Source organism: Ctenopharyngodon idella, chromosome 1, assembly GCF_019924925.1.
Source record: "Ctenopharyngodon idella isolate HZGC_01 chromosome 1, HZGC01, whole genome shotgun sequence".
Taxonomy (NCBI): Eukaryota; Metazoa; Chordata; class Actinopteri; order Cypriniformes; family Xenocyprididae; genus Ctenopharyngodon; species Ctenopharyngodon idella.
Window position 1 is genome coordinate 174,874 of NC_067220.1, and position 15,792 is coordinate 190,665.

Genomic DNA, 15,792 nt, shown 5'->3' on the forward strand with positions numbered 1-15,792 from the left:
TGGCGGATGTGTGCAAAACTGTAAGTACAACTGTCTATAATTGGCACAGTCACTGAATGCATGAGGCTTGTTGATCAAAACTGATGAGTTCTTCACAACTTCTAAACATCATTTCATCGTGTGAGCCGCCACACACAAAATTATCTATTCAGTTATCAAAATCTGTCAAACATGCATGTATATTCCATATCTGACATGAAATGTTTAATTAGCAAATGGCCTGCTATTGTAATGAAATAAAAATCACATTTTACCAATCAACCAACTGAGTTTAGAAGCATGTGTATGGAGTTGGCCAACACAATCACTACTATTTTTGAACATGGAGGAACGTCACAACCCTAAACAGCAGCAGCTATACAGTACATTAATTTTTGTATAAATGCGTTACATGTAAATCCAAAGTTGCTTGTAAGAGCAATATGAAGATATGTAAGAATGTGTGGTGGTGTTCAGAGAAAACAATAAATTAGCAACTGATACTACAACTGCTGTATGATATATCTTTCAATGTGGTACTGGGAGAAAATATGTGACATGTAAAAGAATATTCAGTTTACATGTCACATATTTCTACAAAAAGAAATGTACAGAAATAAAAATGTTCTTTCTTTGTGTGTGTGTGTGTGTGTGTGTGTACTACAGTACTGACTTTTCCCAGTAAATATTTACCTACTGTTGAAATCTGTATCTAAAAAGCTCGTTGAGATACTGTGGTAGATTTTCCAAGACGCACCTGACTTAAGTTACCTATTCCTGGGGCATCTCCTAATCGACACCCGAGCGTCTCCAGTCGACACTCAATAAATTTCCTGATCTTTCGGAGCGTCTCCAGTCGACACTCAATAGTACTTGGAGCATCTCCAAATCGACACTCAATAATATATAATCTTTCGGAGCGTCTCCAAATCGACACTCAATAATATATGATCTTTTGGAGCGTCTCCAAATCGACACTCAATAATATCTCGCTCAACGTCTTGACCCTCAAAAACCTAGTGTTCCCTAACCTGACTTGCTGCAGCAATAACCAGAGACTCCAGTTTTTGTCCTTCAAAGCTTTAATCACGGCCGGGAGAGTTCCCATCAATTCCAGAGAATCTCTCTCCAAACAAAGGAATACAGCAGGTTTTATAGGATTTCAGGTACATTTCACAGTCAGTATGGCATGATCTATTACTCATTATCATCAGTCTTAATATGTTTGGTTCAGATTTAAGAAAAACAGTTCCTCTGTCCCGCTTACTGGCGGAATAAATTTAGATTAGAACAACTGAATCATAAGATCATCAAAAAATATCACCGGGTTAATAGTTCAGATTACTCAATAGGTTAAAACAATTTTTCAAAGACTATTTTTTATCCTTAGAAGGATGCTGTCTAGCCAGCACAGCAGAATTGTTCCACTTGTTACAACACTCAGTCCTAGTGACTATTTCTCTATTTCAAAGTTAGCTTATTAGGCCTGTAGAAGAAAATAAATGTTAGTTCATTATTAATTAGTTCAAAATTTCCATCACAATACACAAGAGCATTCAGCTAGACGGAACTGAAATATTTCCATGGTGAAAAAACATCTAAAGATTTTGACCAGTGTGGCTCACGCTTTTTATTTTGGTGGCATTTGTCAACTTACTGACACAATAACTAGGTTTTGAAGCATGTTGTTTTGGGTGAGTAACTACATTTTGCAGACATGCAATAGAGTTCTGATGTTCCAGCCAACAGTTGTGACAGCTGAGCTTACAGTTCAGAGAATGTTAAGACTGTCTCGAAAAATGTGCCAAAGCGATTGAGAAAAACTGTAAACTTCAGACATTATCATTTAAACCTGTTTCTTTCTTTCTTTAAAAAAAAAAAAAAAAAAAAAGAAATAATTCAAATTTCATTGATGCATGGATTTTGTTGTCTTAATCTGACCCTGACCTTTAATCATATGTAAATCCATCTTAAAAATATGAATTATCATGTTTAAAATTTTCATAATCTATTAGTGAAGTAACTATAATCCAGTATGCCATGCATCAAGAAGTGAACAGTGATTATTTATACAGCTTTTTAGATGCCTCTCATAGGCCTCAGATATGACCATATTTTTGACCACAGCTAGAACTGCAGTTTGTCTTTTTTCCCTTTCTCCTCCCTTTCCCCCTAAATTGTACTGCATTTTCCATTAGTTTGTTATATCTAAGTACTTTTTTGTTGTTTTTATTATAATTTCACTATAATTGTTTTACTACTAATAATTGTATCAACTGTTCTTTTCGTTCTAAACACTTTTGTCTCTGCAAAATCATCAAAACTAATAAAGAAGTAATGAGAGAGAGAAATATTAAAGTCTGTCTTACCGTGCTCCTTAATGTAGTGACCAAATGACAAATAATGAGATCAGGGCCAACATGGAGCTCTGAACCTCATCATGGTAAACCAACATGATTTAACTTCCTCTTCCTGAGTGAGTCCTTTGGTTTGTGGCAAAAAAAAAAAAAAAAAAAAAAGACAGACAGACACACATATAGATAGATAGATAGATAGATAGATAGATAGATAGATAGATAGATAGATAGATAGATAGATCAGGCAGACTATAGACAATTTTTTTTTTTTTTTTTTTTCAGTCCTAGTAAAGACTAATTGACCTTTATCTTATAAGCACAATATCATATGTGAAAGTAAACAGATGGTGCTGATAAAAAATTATAAAGATCTCTCCATGTAATTTAATTTTGCTGCTTGTGGCCTACCAGAGTTTTCTTGCATTTCAGATGGTACAAAGGTCCATTCCAATATGTAAGTATATAAAATTAAAATTTCCATGACTGTATCATCAGGTGACTTTATGTCATGCCATAAAAGCATTATCCATAAGGAAGTCTTTTTGGGAAAAACACAAGGTGCATTTGTGTTTAAGACCCGCCCCCAGTACTTACTTGAATCGGGATTTGCTTGCGGCTTCACATTCGTCCCACACACCTGAGAGAACCATTCACCTGTGGACAGGTAAGACCGCTTTCATCTGTTCTTACATGTACTGGAGATACTGAGACATACATCGAGCAAACAGTGATGAGGTTTTCAAGGTTAAAACTCTGAAGTGAATTTATAGGTTTGTTAATAGTAGATTTGCAAGATAAGGAACACATTTGTTACACAGTTGTTAGTGTAAAATCTCAAAATAACACACACACACACACACACACATACACAATGAGTCAGAAACCGTTGACGTATAGAGAATACCAACCAAGTGACTTTAATAAAGAACCTCCTCCAGTAAGCTTCACCACATTTAGAGGAACCAAAACACCCAGACTTCTTCAGAATCTCCTACATTATTTCCCAGAAACAGATACAGTTTTATTTACTCATGTAGTTACACTGTACCAGCGTCTGGGAAGTAGAGCCGTTAAGTGTCCATAAATCTTCAGTTTAGATATCACCAGCAGCTCTTCAGACACAGGTTTCTATTATCTCTGTGTTCTGGTGCTTAGTCTTGTTTTTATAGATTCTATTTTAATGGTTTACTTCTTTACAGCTCTGACGTCATCTCAGAGAAGCTGCTGATAACACACATTGCTACTGATCTGAACACTCAAGCAGAACTGTCAGTTACATTATTGAGTTACACTTTATTTCGATGGTCCACTTTAGACACTGTTAGAGTATTAGTAGATTGTGAGGTTAGGGTTAGGTGTCAATAAGTAGAATAAGTTGACATGTACTTGCAAAGTTACTTTAGTCAGTAAAATGTCTGTTGGGAGCATCAAAATAAAGTGCTAGCGGATATTAAAAGACAGTCTACTAATACTCTAATGAGAGTTAGTTGACACGTAGTTGCAAAGTTACTTATAGTTAGTAAAATGTCTAAAGTGGGCCATCGAAATTACCCATTATTGTCCAGGTTACATTCCACCCCTTTATAAAATACATATAATAATTTTGAGGTTGGCAAGATATTTGTAAAGTCTCACCAAAGCTACATTTATTTGATCAAAAATACAGTAAAAACAGTGATATTGTAAAATGTATTACCATTTAAAATCTTATATATTGAAATATATTGAAAAATGTAATTTTTTACATGAATTTTCATAAATGTACTGAATTTTCATAAATGTGATCATGACAGGTTCTCTAAAGACATTTGTACTTGATATGTTAATCTGATATGTGATAATGTTAAAACAACTTCCTCTTTTTTTTTTTTTTTTTTTTTTTTTAGGAATAACGAAAATCTGCCAAAATGTGCTGTAAGGGTTTTCTCAAAGTTATGATGTTTGTCTTCAATGGCGTCATCTTTGTGAGTAAAAGACATTTGTTTTCATCATTAAACAATTTTTATGACTTCCTTTGACAGTGACTAACAGATCTATTTTAATCTAATTATTTAAAAAAAAAATACTTCAGAGCTCAAATCTATGGCTCTTAAATATTAACCACTTCTTCATAAAGGTCTGACATCACTGAATGACTTTCCAAAACTGAGCTACAATAACTCTTATCAAACAAGGAAAATGATAAAAGCACATTCGCCCACGTTTCCACGTGCACCTTTATTGTAGGCTCTCATTAAACTGTAAAACGACATATTAACGAGTTGACACAGTTTCCTCCGTCCTTCTCTTCCTCACTGCAGCTGGCAGGTGCGGCCATACTGGCGGTGGGCATCTGGGTGACGGTGGACAGAGTCTCTCTTCTGGGGTTTTTAGATCACATTGAAGATGCGCCACCTGAACTGGCACAGCTGGCAAACATCGGCTACTTGTTGATCGGAGTGGGCGCGTTCCTGACGCTCATGGGCTTCCTGGGATGCTGTGGAGCCGTGAAGGAAAGCAAATGCATGCTGCTCTCGGTGAGTCAGCCTGTTCCCATCAAATGTGTTCAGCTAGAGCTGCTCTGAATGTTTAACTCCCAAACTTTAGTCCCAGATGCCATTGTAATTTCTCAACTTTCTCCCTAGTTCTTCGTCATCGTGCTCATCATCTTCCTCATAGAAGTGGCAGCGGCGGTAGTGCTCATCGTCTTTGAGCCTTTGGTGAGAGCTGATGCACCGCACCAGAACAAAAGCACATATACGCTGAAAAAATCTGGTGAAGGATTTATAATTTTCACTCAAAAATTGCTAGCAAATTTCACAAATAATTATAAAATGAACAGGAAGTGACACATTGAATTAAAAGTAGAAAGACTGAAATTGTATTTTCTTGTAAAACTTTATCTTTGTTTTGTTTACGACGTTGTTTAGTTTACAATATATACAATCAAACCAAAATTTATTCAGATGCCTTGAACATTTCATTCATTAATACAGTTTATTCACTATAGTTTTTTTTTTTTTTTTTTTTTTTTATTTTTTTTTAAAGGTAATAAAATATGACAAGATCTCAGAGTTAAACTGTGTCAGAAAAAAATAATCTTAAATATGTCAGATCAAAGGTCAGGTCAAAGTGTCTGAATAATTTTTGGCTCCAAATTTTTATCAATTTTACTGGTAGTCCACTGTATGAAGAATTTTTGGGTATAATATGTCACAGTTTACTTTATTTTGCTATCCTCACTTACATACAGTATATGAACTATAGTGTCCTGCACCCACTAGTAAAAATATATCAAAAATATCAAAAATGTCTGAATAATTTTTGGTTTGACTGTATATATATATATTCAAGATTATTTAATCTTTTTCAAGATCATTATTATTGGATAAGGATTTTTAAGAATCATTTTATGTAAATTGCACTCACAAAGAACAATTTCAAACATATTTAGACAAATTTATATAAATGTCATTATAGAAATGTCCATATTTCAAAACATTTCATAACTGTGGGAGCTAACAGAAAAACACAAATGCAAAATAATTTCATAGCAACTCAAAAAGCCTATGTAGTAAATTCAAAAATACTGAGTAATGATGTTATATAGAAGAGGTTTAAAATAATAATTTGAGCCTTAAAAGATGTGTTTTAATATTAATTTTGAATAAATACATTTTCCATGACCAAGCTCAATACAAAATACAGCACATTAAGAACCACAATGGCTTATTCCATTTGTACATTATTCCATTTGTACATTTGTCCATTTGTGAAAAATACATGCAACACCCACATACACCTTATTATATGATCTGTTTATGATTTAATCTGTTTTTACAAGTATTACAGAAAATGGCTGTAAAATCAGAGACTGAAGGCGATTTTAACTGCATTGCAGGTTCAGAAATTTCTGGATGACATTGGACAGAAAGTTGCTAAAAGCATTGAGGATAATTATGGAGATGGTGACAGTTTCACTTCAGTCTGGAATACCACTATGAAGGAGGTACGGCACCAGCCATCGTGTGTTTAATGATAATTCTAGCAGCCATTTATGTTTTCTGACATTACAATCCCTAATAATTCAAACTCTTGTTTGTAAACCACTGCATGCGCATGTTTTGTTTTTTTGTTGTTTTAGCTGAAATGCTGTGGATATAACAACTACACTGACTTCACGGACTCTCGGTTCGTAAATACAACCTCATTATATCCCGACACGTGTTGCAACAGCAGTTCAGGACGCTGTAGTGAAACTGCAGCACTACAAGCGGTATGTTACTGAACGCTTTGTGCTGAAACTTACTACCAAAGGTGAAATTGATGAGATTGATGAAATAAATGAATGTAAGCTGTGGTACGGTAAAAGATACGACTGTCCTAGACCAAATTAAATATACATGTGAATAAATATGCATATGATGTGCACATATTGTTTAAAATAACTTTTGAAAAGTGAAATTAACACAGTTTAGCCGAACTGAGATCTGTTTACAGACCTATTGCAAAAATAATTGTCTAAGCAAATGCAGGTATTGTGTTGCTATGTGTGTTATATCAGTGTGTTTTGCTGTTGTTGTTGTAGGGTATCAAAGGCTGCTTCCAGGCATTACTGAAGCTAATTGAGGATAATGCAGTTCTGCTGGCTGGTGTGGCTCTGGGAATTGCTGCTTTAGAGGTATTTATTCCATTCTTACTTTTAACTCAGCACATGCAAAATCCCCTATGTAGACTAATATGCACCGAATGACAAAAGACAAATATCATGATGATCAAAATCTCAGTATGTGATACAATAGAACTGATGGTCTGAATAACTGGCAAAGCTTTAATCAGATAATTCTGTGTGCATTAATACCAATGGTCATGATCTTGATTAATCAATGCATTATGTTTTTTTTTTGTTTTTTTTTTTTTGTTTTTGTTTTTTTGTCTGGGTCATATTTCATAAAATTCACCAGTTTGGTTTCACAGACCATCCTGAGATATTGATATTGGGGTTTATGTAAACATCTGTATAACCAAAATTTGGCCCAACTGTGGTTAAACCAATCTAATTTGTTTCTTCACAGATTGCAGCGATGGTCGTTTCCATGATCCTCTATAAGAATGTAGGAAAATGAGTCGAGGACTGACTAAAGACATTTCCGTTTACATCACTGTTTACTGTAACATTTTATCATGTTATGTAAATACTATATCTGCTGCAGTATGAATGACATTTTGCACTAAAATCTTTGATATTTTAAGTTCTCTTTTAAATTAATTTTTACCTCAAGTAAAAGTATATTTTTTGCAGTGCTCAACTACTATGACCCTGACTCCAAAGGTTTAATATATAAAGCTGATGTCGTGTTGAATACTACAGCTCATTAAAGATCAATGCAACATTTTCAACATTATATGATTCAATTAATCTGCATCCTGTAATATTTTCATGTATCATGGATCACTAAAATAAACTGATGTTTTTAAAGCTCTGTACCAACTCTCTTGCTCCCTGTGAAGCACACACTCTCACATAAAGACGTTTTTCCTTTTCCATATAGCCTAAAAACATTATACAATATATTGAAGCATGCTGTAAACATCTCAAAATATAATGACAGGGTTATATTTTGTTAAAAAGAAACACCCTGGAAGTTTACTTTGTGTAACTTGGCTTAAAAAAAATAAAGGCAGCAAAACACTGGTGGAAAAGTCAATGCAAATTTAAAGGAACACTACACTTTTTTGAAAATAGGCTAATTTTCCAACTCCCCTAGAGTTAAACAGTTGAGTTTTACCGTTTTCGAATCCATTCAGCCGATCTCTGGGTCTGGTGGTACCACTTTTAGCATAGCTTAGCATAGATCATTGAATCTGATTAGACCGTTAGCATCTCGCTCAAAAATGACCAATGAGTTTCAATATTTCTCCTATTTAAAACTTGACTCTTCTGTAGTTACATCGTGTACTAAGACCGACAGAAAATGAAAAGTTGTGATTTTCTAGGCTGATATGGCTAGGAACTATACTGTCATTCCGGCGTAATAATCAAGGAACTTTGCTGTCGTACCATGGGTGCAGCAGGTGCAATGATATTACGCAGCGTCTGTGACCCCCTGCTTGCACAGGGAGCGTGCCTTGCAACCATGGAGACATTTGTGAGAGACGCTGCGTAATATCATTGCGCCTGCTGCACCCATGGTACGACAGCAAAGTTCCTTGATTATTACGCCGGAATGAGAGTATAGTTCCTAGTCATATCGGCCTAGAAAATCGCAACTTTTCATTTTCCGTCGGTCTTAGTACACGATGTAACTACAGAAGAGTCAAGTTTTAAATAGGAAAAATATCGAAACTCTTTGGTCATTTTTAACGAGATGCTAACGGTCTAATCAGATTCAATGAACTATGCTAAGCTATGCTAAAAGTGGTACCGCCAGACCCGGAGATCGGCTGAATGGATTCGAAAACGGTAAAACTCAACTGTTTAACTCTAAGGGAGTTGGAAAATTAGCCTATTTTCAAAAAAAGTGGAGTGTTGCTTTAAGGCTGTCCCATGAATGTATCACATCACAGCCACTATATGAGTCCTTCTCTATTTGAATTACTTAACATGAAGACTTCAGAAAATCCAGTCATTAATTTACTCACCTCCATTTGCCATTCCAACACAGTATTATTTTCTTCCTCCTTGACCGTAATGCACACGATTGGTGGGTAATATTCCAAGCCTTTTGAAACCACATAATTGTGTTATGATTAGACCAAAACTGAAGTCCATAATCACACATAATCCCCCTCTTTGCAGTCATGTTCAATTTAAAAATGGCGCCTTTGGACTGGCTGCTTGACTTCATTGACGCTAAACCCCAAAGGTTCCCGTATGTCGCGTGCGACCACGATTGATTTTGAAAGCAACGGTGCCAGATTATCACAAGATTGTCAGTCAGCAGTCTGTTAACATAGCCGTTGCCAGTGATTAGAGTTTATAAAGTTTTAAACATGGAATCTCTCCCTGAGATCAGTGGCATCAGCAAAGGGCTTCAGAATGCTGACCAGTTCTTTAATCTAAGCCCATCTCTTAGAGTGAAAATATTCTTTCTGTGCCTCCTAACATTCAAAACCTTGTGCCATATTTGTTAGTCACAGCTAAGCTAGGACTTGAGCTGTTGCAAGGTTGAATTTCATTGTGTGACATCAGAAACAGGAAGTCCACATTGGCCAAATTCTTTCTCAAATTCCTTAAAGGAAGTACTTGTGTGGAGCAGAGAACTGAACCGCGATGCTTTGACCAGAGCTGAACTGACAGCCCAAGACTGTAGTGTATATGCAAAGCATTGTAGTCTATGATGACTTTTAGAGGTAAAAGTCACATTCAGTCTCTCATCCACTGGCGGGCTATTCCAACGTTTTGAATCATCAAGGCAGTCATCATCATCCTCATCTGCCTCAACTGAACTGGGAAAACATGTGGTGAATGCCTTCTTCATGTATGTGCAGCATTAGTCCGCTTAATGAAGCTCACATGCACCAAAGATGGAGTAGATGAGGAAACTTGGGGGAACCAAGGGTAATGTAGTTTAAGTCTTGTAAAGCTGGGATACTCAATTCTTTTATCAGTGACGTGAGCCGAGAAACGAAGCTTTTAAATCTTCAAATCAACTGAACCAATTGCTTTGTAAAATGATTCACTGTTTCGAACACCGCACGCTGAGGACATCTGCTGGTCAAACGTGTGTAAATGCAAATGAAAAGACTCGAGCTGTAGTACTGCAATACAATTTAATAATATCCTTAAATAGACCCTTTTACAACCCACGTGATCAAATAGTCGCGCGCGCATTTTGGCAACGGAAGTGGTGTTGTTCCCCAGTGGTTCTAACGTATTCATAAGCATCCAGTGATTTATATGCTCGTAATTTCTCTCGGGTGTACACGCTCGGTTTCTCAACTAAATACGTATATATATTTTGGTCACTGTATATTTGGCCATCTGCTAACGTCTTCTATCCACTCCACTATAGTACACGGATCTGGTAGCCAGATACCATTTGATAAAGTCCATTTTTAAAATAACTTTCTCTGTCGGTGTTGCTTAATCCGCTCGCGTAGCTTGACACGCTGCTGATTCTCGCCATAGTTTCGTTGCCAAAATGCGCGCGCATACGTTGCTACGGCATCATTGTGTACAAACAGTAAAAGGGTCTATACTGAAGCATTGCAGAATAGGCTATGTACAATTTAACATACAATGAGATATCTGGTTGTATTAGTTTTAAATGCAGTTTTTGTTTGTTGTAAATGAAGATTATGTTCATACTAATTCAATATTTAATTATTTATAGTCAAATTCTCTATATGCTTTATATCTTATTGTAAATATAGGGGAACATTAGTAAAACATCTGTATTTGTTCCAGATTCATGTTCCAGAACATTCCAAAGCTACCAACTTAATCTGGATTTTCCAACAGGGCATTTATTCTGTAAGTTTCTGTAATAAGTGGGATAATGTACAGTCTATTTCGGATCGAGGTCCTGACCACCTAACGCACAGATGCACACACGCTCACTGCAGACTTTCACGCACAAACAACGCATGTGCGTTTGTGATCTTGTAGACTTAGAGTGGTTGCCACACAGATACGCTTTCATTTTAGAAAGAAAGTAAATGATGTTGCATTGGAACAAAGTCACCAGCAGGTGGTGCAAAGACCAAGCAAATATGACATTCAGCGAGACAAACCAGATTAGAACTAACCAACAAGTAAACACTGCTATAGGCTATCAGTACTTTTACTTCAGTACAATGTGTGTCCTTTTGTCGAAATGTATTACTATTTATGCTGTTATACTGAGGTATTGAATGACAGATGACTGTAAATTATTGCAATATCAGATCTTTATTTTCTGCCTCGAAAACATGAGACCAAAGGATGAAAAGCATGTAAAATTAAGTAAACAAACTATATGATACAAATTGTAAAGGAAAAACACACATGCATTCGATTACTTAAACCAATTAATGCTGCTTTTCAGGGCTCCAAACACAGAGACACAAATGCTGTTAAATGTTTCGCCATGTGTGCCAAACACTACGGCATCTCCCTGTCAAACTGAAAGAAAGAAAGAAAAATGAAAGGTGAATCAAAACATTAATAAATCATCATATTCTGAGTATCAGCTGTAAACCAGTATTGACCCATCACTAAGCCCTGACCCTTTAACTAATGTCTCTAAATCTGAAAATGTCTCATGCAAGCTTGTTCTCTGTTATTTGAATTAGCATAAATTTAGTCAATAGTTATTTGATATTCTCACACTGACATTGAAGAGCTAAATGTGAGGAGAGTTTAGACATTTGTAAATGAGCAAAACTCACCTCTACATTCTCATAGACAGGTTCAGTCAACTCGACATCAGATGCTTTACATCTGTCATGATGAGGTCTGGAATGATTCATCTTTGACATGGAAGACAAAAGCATAATCAAAAGAAAATAAATAACTAATGTCTATAAACAACTACTCTCACTGCATTCAGACTTTCAATCTTTTAGTTACCAGTTCATACCTGAACTATTGAAAACCAAATCATTTTTTTCTCACCTGAGACTCCTGTGCATCATTTCTCTTTTTCATCCACCTGCTTCCCCTTCAAAGACATTGAGTGTGATCTTATTTTTAGTTAAAAAAAATATGTTTAGCTTGTTCAGACTGTGCAGTAACATTTGGTACTTCGATCAGGTGTCAGTCTTTAGCCTGACAACAAATTTTTCTTTTATACTGGACATTTGCGAAAAAGACATTGCATTGTTTGCAATCATACAAACATCTTACCAAATCAGCATCATCGCAATGATCACTGCAACTCCTCAAACCACGCCAATGGATATGTATATCACCAGACTTCCTGCATAAGAGTAAAACATCTGAACAGTTTCATTTTCTTCACTTTAGAAAGAGTATTGCAAGTATATGTGCTGCTCTACCTTTAACAGTCACAGTTACAGCGTCTGATCTCTGAGATCCATGTTGATTGTGAGCCTGACAGTAGAAGCGTCCACTCTGTAGTGCACTGAAACTCTGTCCAGATCCAACAGCTGAGCTTTCATTCTCCTTAAACCAGCTGAAGTTCAGAGCAGGAGGATTTGAATCACTGCTGCAGATCAGAGTCACTGAATCTCCTGACTCTATTTCACCAGATCCGTTTATCAACACTGAGACGTTCCTGGGAGGATCTAAAAGACAAAAATAATCCGTAATGAAATGTGTAGTTTCAAAAATAAATTAAATTTTTTTTTATAAATAAATGAATCTGTAATCACATATGACATTGAGCTGAACAGCAGGAGAGGTGTGATTGTGTCCGTGTACAGCACAGCTATATCTGCCTGCATCCTCACTTCTGACTGACTGCAGCAGGAGTTCATTGTTTCTGTCTCTTCTCTCAGTTAATGGCTGTGAGTTTCTGTACCAGATGAATGTTGCTCTGTCAGTCAGAGTGCAGCTGCTTTTACATGTCAGATGGACTGAATCTCCCTCTGTCACTCTCTCAGGAGACTCCACCTGAAGATCTGAACACAACACACACATTATATCTAGTGCTGCTGTCATACACTGATTATTATTCAACATAATGCACAGAAGAAGAGAGAAACCTCATGAAAGTCACCTGTGACAGTAAGAGTCACTCCTGGATAACCAAACCATTTACTATCAGGTTTATCAGTGATGAATCTGAAATAGTACATGCGTCAATCCTTCAGTGTCACATGACTCAGTCTGATGGTGCAGTTCTGCTGTTTATCTCCCAGATACTGAAGCCTCTGACTGTATTCAGGGTCCTCAAACAGATCTGGATGTTCTGTATTTCTAACTTGTGTTTTGGTCCAGAACACGTTCTTGAGCTGATATCCAGTAGGGTATGTATAAGTGCAGCTCATTATCACTGATGAGTCCTTTAGTGCACAGATGTGTGAAGGACTGTAACTCACACCCCAAACAGCAGTAGAAACACCTGAAACACAGAATTCATATAGTGGACAAAATGGCAGCAGCTTTTGCATGAAGGATATTGGAGGAAAAAACACATGCAAAACTCTCTTTAGTGTTTCTGTTGCAGTGACTCACCATGAATCATGATCAGAAAGATCAGAGAAAGAGGAGGAGCCATTCTGACTGACATCAGAGCAACACCTACAACAAATGAACAGTGTCTCATTTTAGAGGTCATGAATCAGAAATTATATTTCTTTGTAGTTTGTTTTAAACTCTCATCATATTTTTATAAGGCAATATGTAGTAAATGCAAATATTACAGTTAGTTCACTGTTTGGATGCTGGAGTATATTAAGGTTTAGTCAAACTCATTGCTGTTGGTTTAGAGCAGGAATCTCCAACCCTGCTCTTGTAGAGCCACCGTCCTACAGAGTTCAGCTCCAAACAAGCACACCTGAAGCAGCTAATCGCGGTGGCTGCATTCGGAACCGCATACTTCCCTACTATATAATAGGCAAAAAGCAGTAGGCGAACAAATAGTATATCCAAATCCTTAGTATTCATAAAAGAGTAGGCGAGAATTACCTGGGTGACATACTAATTCACATGAGATTCGGACGTACATATACTTAAAGTGCATTCAAATATGCCTACTTTTCTACTATATAGTAGGAAAAAACAGTACGTGAAAGGAGTAGTATGATCAAAAGCTCAGTATACATGAAAGAGTAGGCGAGAAGTTCCCGGATGGCCTACTGCTCCTGCCCAGATTTTTGAGCGCTCATCCGATGGATACTTTTCTATCCCAGCTTTCCCAGGAGGAGAGGGAGAGGATACGTCATATTCAAACTCAGAGGACTAAAAGCGACACGGATGTTTTCAAATGTATTAAAAAAAAAAAAAAAACACGTTTCCTTGTGTTAAAATTTGTTGAGGTGTAGAGTAAACTGTTAAAGTGTTGAAGGTATAAAGACGCTAGACAGTATAGTATAGTTGTGAATTTGCTGTAAAAACACATTTTATTGTGTATAGATAACAGGGGAGCTAGTAAACACACGTAATCCAAAGTGGATTTACATAAATTCTAAACTATATACATCTTAAAGATGCTTACTAAATGTTTATTTAACATCTGAAAGGAAAAATTTTCGAAAAGTATTGCAGATGAGCACATCACAATATGAAATAGACATCTAATCAGAATGATGTGTGCTATTATGTAGAATTCACTGTTGTCAACACTTGTGGGATTACAAATTTAAGAATCTGTTTAAGATCTGCTGATCCTACATCCTGACATAACATCACATGAAATACTATGGTGAAGTACATTGTATTTAGCATTTTAAGGTAAAAAGGATGACTTTCTAGTTCTGCCTTTGTCTCTATGATAATGTGAAGGTATGGGCTATACTGTCAGACTGATTGGATTAGCACCTATGCATTTGAATGACACTGTTATGCTGATTAGATCATGGCTGGGAAATGCCGGTAACGGGCTGATTCCTGCACTGCATTTGCATGCTTTGTTTAGATTGTCTCCACCTCTACTCTATGTATCCCTCCCCCTTGAATGTATATGAACTACCAAGTACACTGCCTTAGTTGGACTTGGATGACTACAGCGACGCACAGCGCGTTTCTCAATAAAGAGTAACTTCTGCTTGAAAGATATCCCAACGTCTCCTGGTCTCTGCTTCGACGAGGGAAAAGTTTCCTACACACTGTTTACATTATATGAATGTAAATAATGTAAATAAATAAATCTACAAGTCAAAAAATCTACAGTAACTAAACATAAGTTATCTATTTTTCTTGTCCATTAGTATTGTTGATAAATTAAGGAACATTTGTGTGAGTTAACACACCATCAACTACCTCAACATGTAAATCTGCACATAAATCTCAGAGGAAACTTGAATCTTGTCTGGATGTTACAGGGACAGATGATCACATGTGTGTTTATCCGGTGGAGAGAGGCTGATGAAGGAATGCTGCCATCAAAGGCTTTGAGTGAGTATACTACCAGAATGAATACAAAGTCTATTTAAATCTTAGAATATGCTAGTGCAAGTATAACAATTAGTTCAAACTTTGACCTGTGGAGGGCAGTAATACACTTAGCAGCGTCTACACTGCCGGATTTCTAATAGAGAAGAAGAGGAAGAGAGCGTTGCTGTGTTCGAAATCGCCACTATACCCTCATTCACTATTCCCTACATTAGTCCAATAATATAGTCCACTTGAAGGAGTGAATGAAACGAGTGAGTGAATTCAGACACTGAGTGCACCAGAAGGGCTGCCGATTTTGCATAGTTTGTGCTGCTGTTTAATAATCTTTTGAAATGTAGCAAACATCTAAGGCATTTGTAGTTCTTGTGTTTCTGCTCGTCTCTTTTTCTCTTCTCTTCTTTCCTTCAGTGATTCTGCTTGTTAACAGGCTTATTAAGGCTGAGATGACTCTATACTTAATATAAACAGATTTTG

The 15,792-nt window shown here is 36.4% G+C and overlaps 2 protein-coding genes and 1 long non-coding RNA gene across 3 annotated transcripts in view; 1 reads left to right on the top strand and 2 right to left on the bottom strand.

Moving 5' to 3' along the window:
* LOC127511277 (B-cell receptor CD22-like) overlaps positions 1-15,792 on the bottom strand; it is an 83,172-nt gene that overhangs the window by 31,820 nt on the left and 35,560 nt on the right. The window lies entirely within an intron of this gene.
* On the bottom strand, positions 2,568-4,228 carry LOC127500918 (uncharacterized). The gene is made up of 2 exons (XR_007926473.1): positions 3,245-4,228; positions 2,568-3,040 (listed from the first exon to the last, which is right to left on the bottom strand). It is a non-coding gene; the product is annotated as an uncharacterized LOC127500918 (long non-coding RNA).
* Positions 2,912-7,794, top strand: LOC127500335 (tetraspanin-1-like). The gene is made up of 8 exons (XM_051871469.1): positions 2,912-3,000; positions 4,223-4,300; positions 4,637-4,852; positions 4,961-5,035; positions 6,217-6,324; positions 6,460-6,591; positions 6,904-6,996; positions 7,391-7,794. The coding sequence occupies exons 2-8, from the start codon at positions 4,244-4,246 to the stop codon at positions 7,439-7,441; spliced, it is 732 nt and encodes a 243-aa protein (XP_051727429.1). The 5' UTR covers positions 2,912-3,000; positions 4,223-4,243; the 3' UTR covers positions 7,442-7,794.

What these genes read in the sequence shown, in the direction of transcription:
- LOC127500335 (XM_051871469.1), top strand. Translation starts at nt 4,244, where the DNA reads ATGTGCTGTAAGGGTTTTCTCAAAGTTATGATGTTTGTCTTCAATGGC. An exon ending in GCAAATGCATGCTGCTCTCG is followed by an intron (nt 4,853 to 4,960) that starts GTGAGTCAGCCT and finishes CTTTCTCCCTAG; the next exon opens with TTCTTCGTCATCGTGCTCAT. An exon ending in GGAATACCACTATGAAGGAG is followed by an intron (nt 6,325 to 6,459) that starts GTACGGCACCAG and finishes TTGTTGTTTTAG; the next exon opens with CTGAAATGCTGTGGATATAA.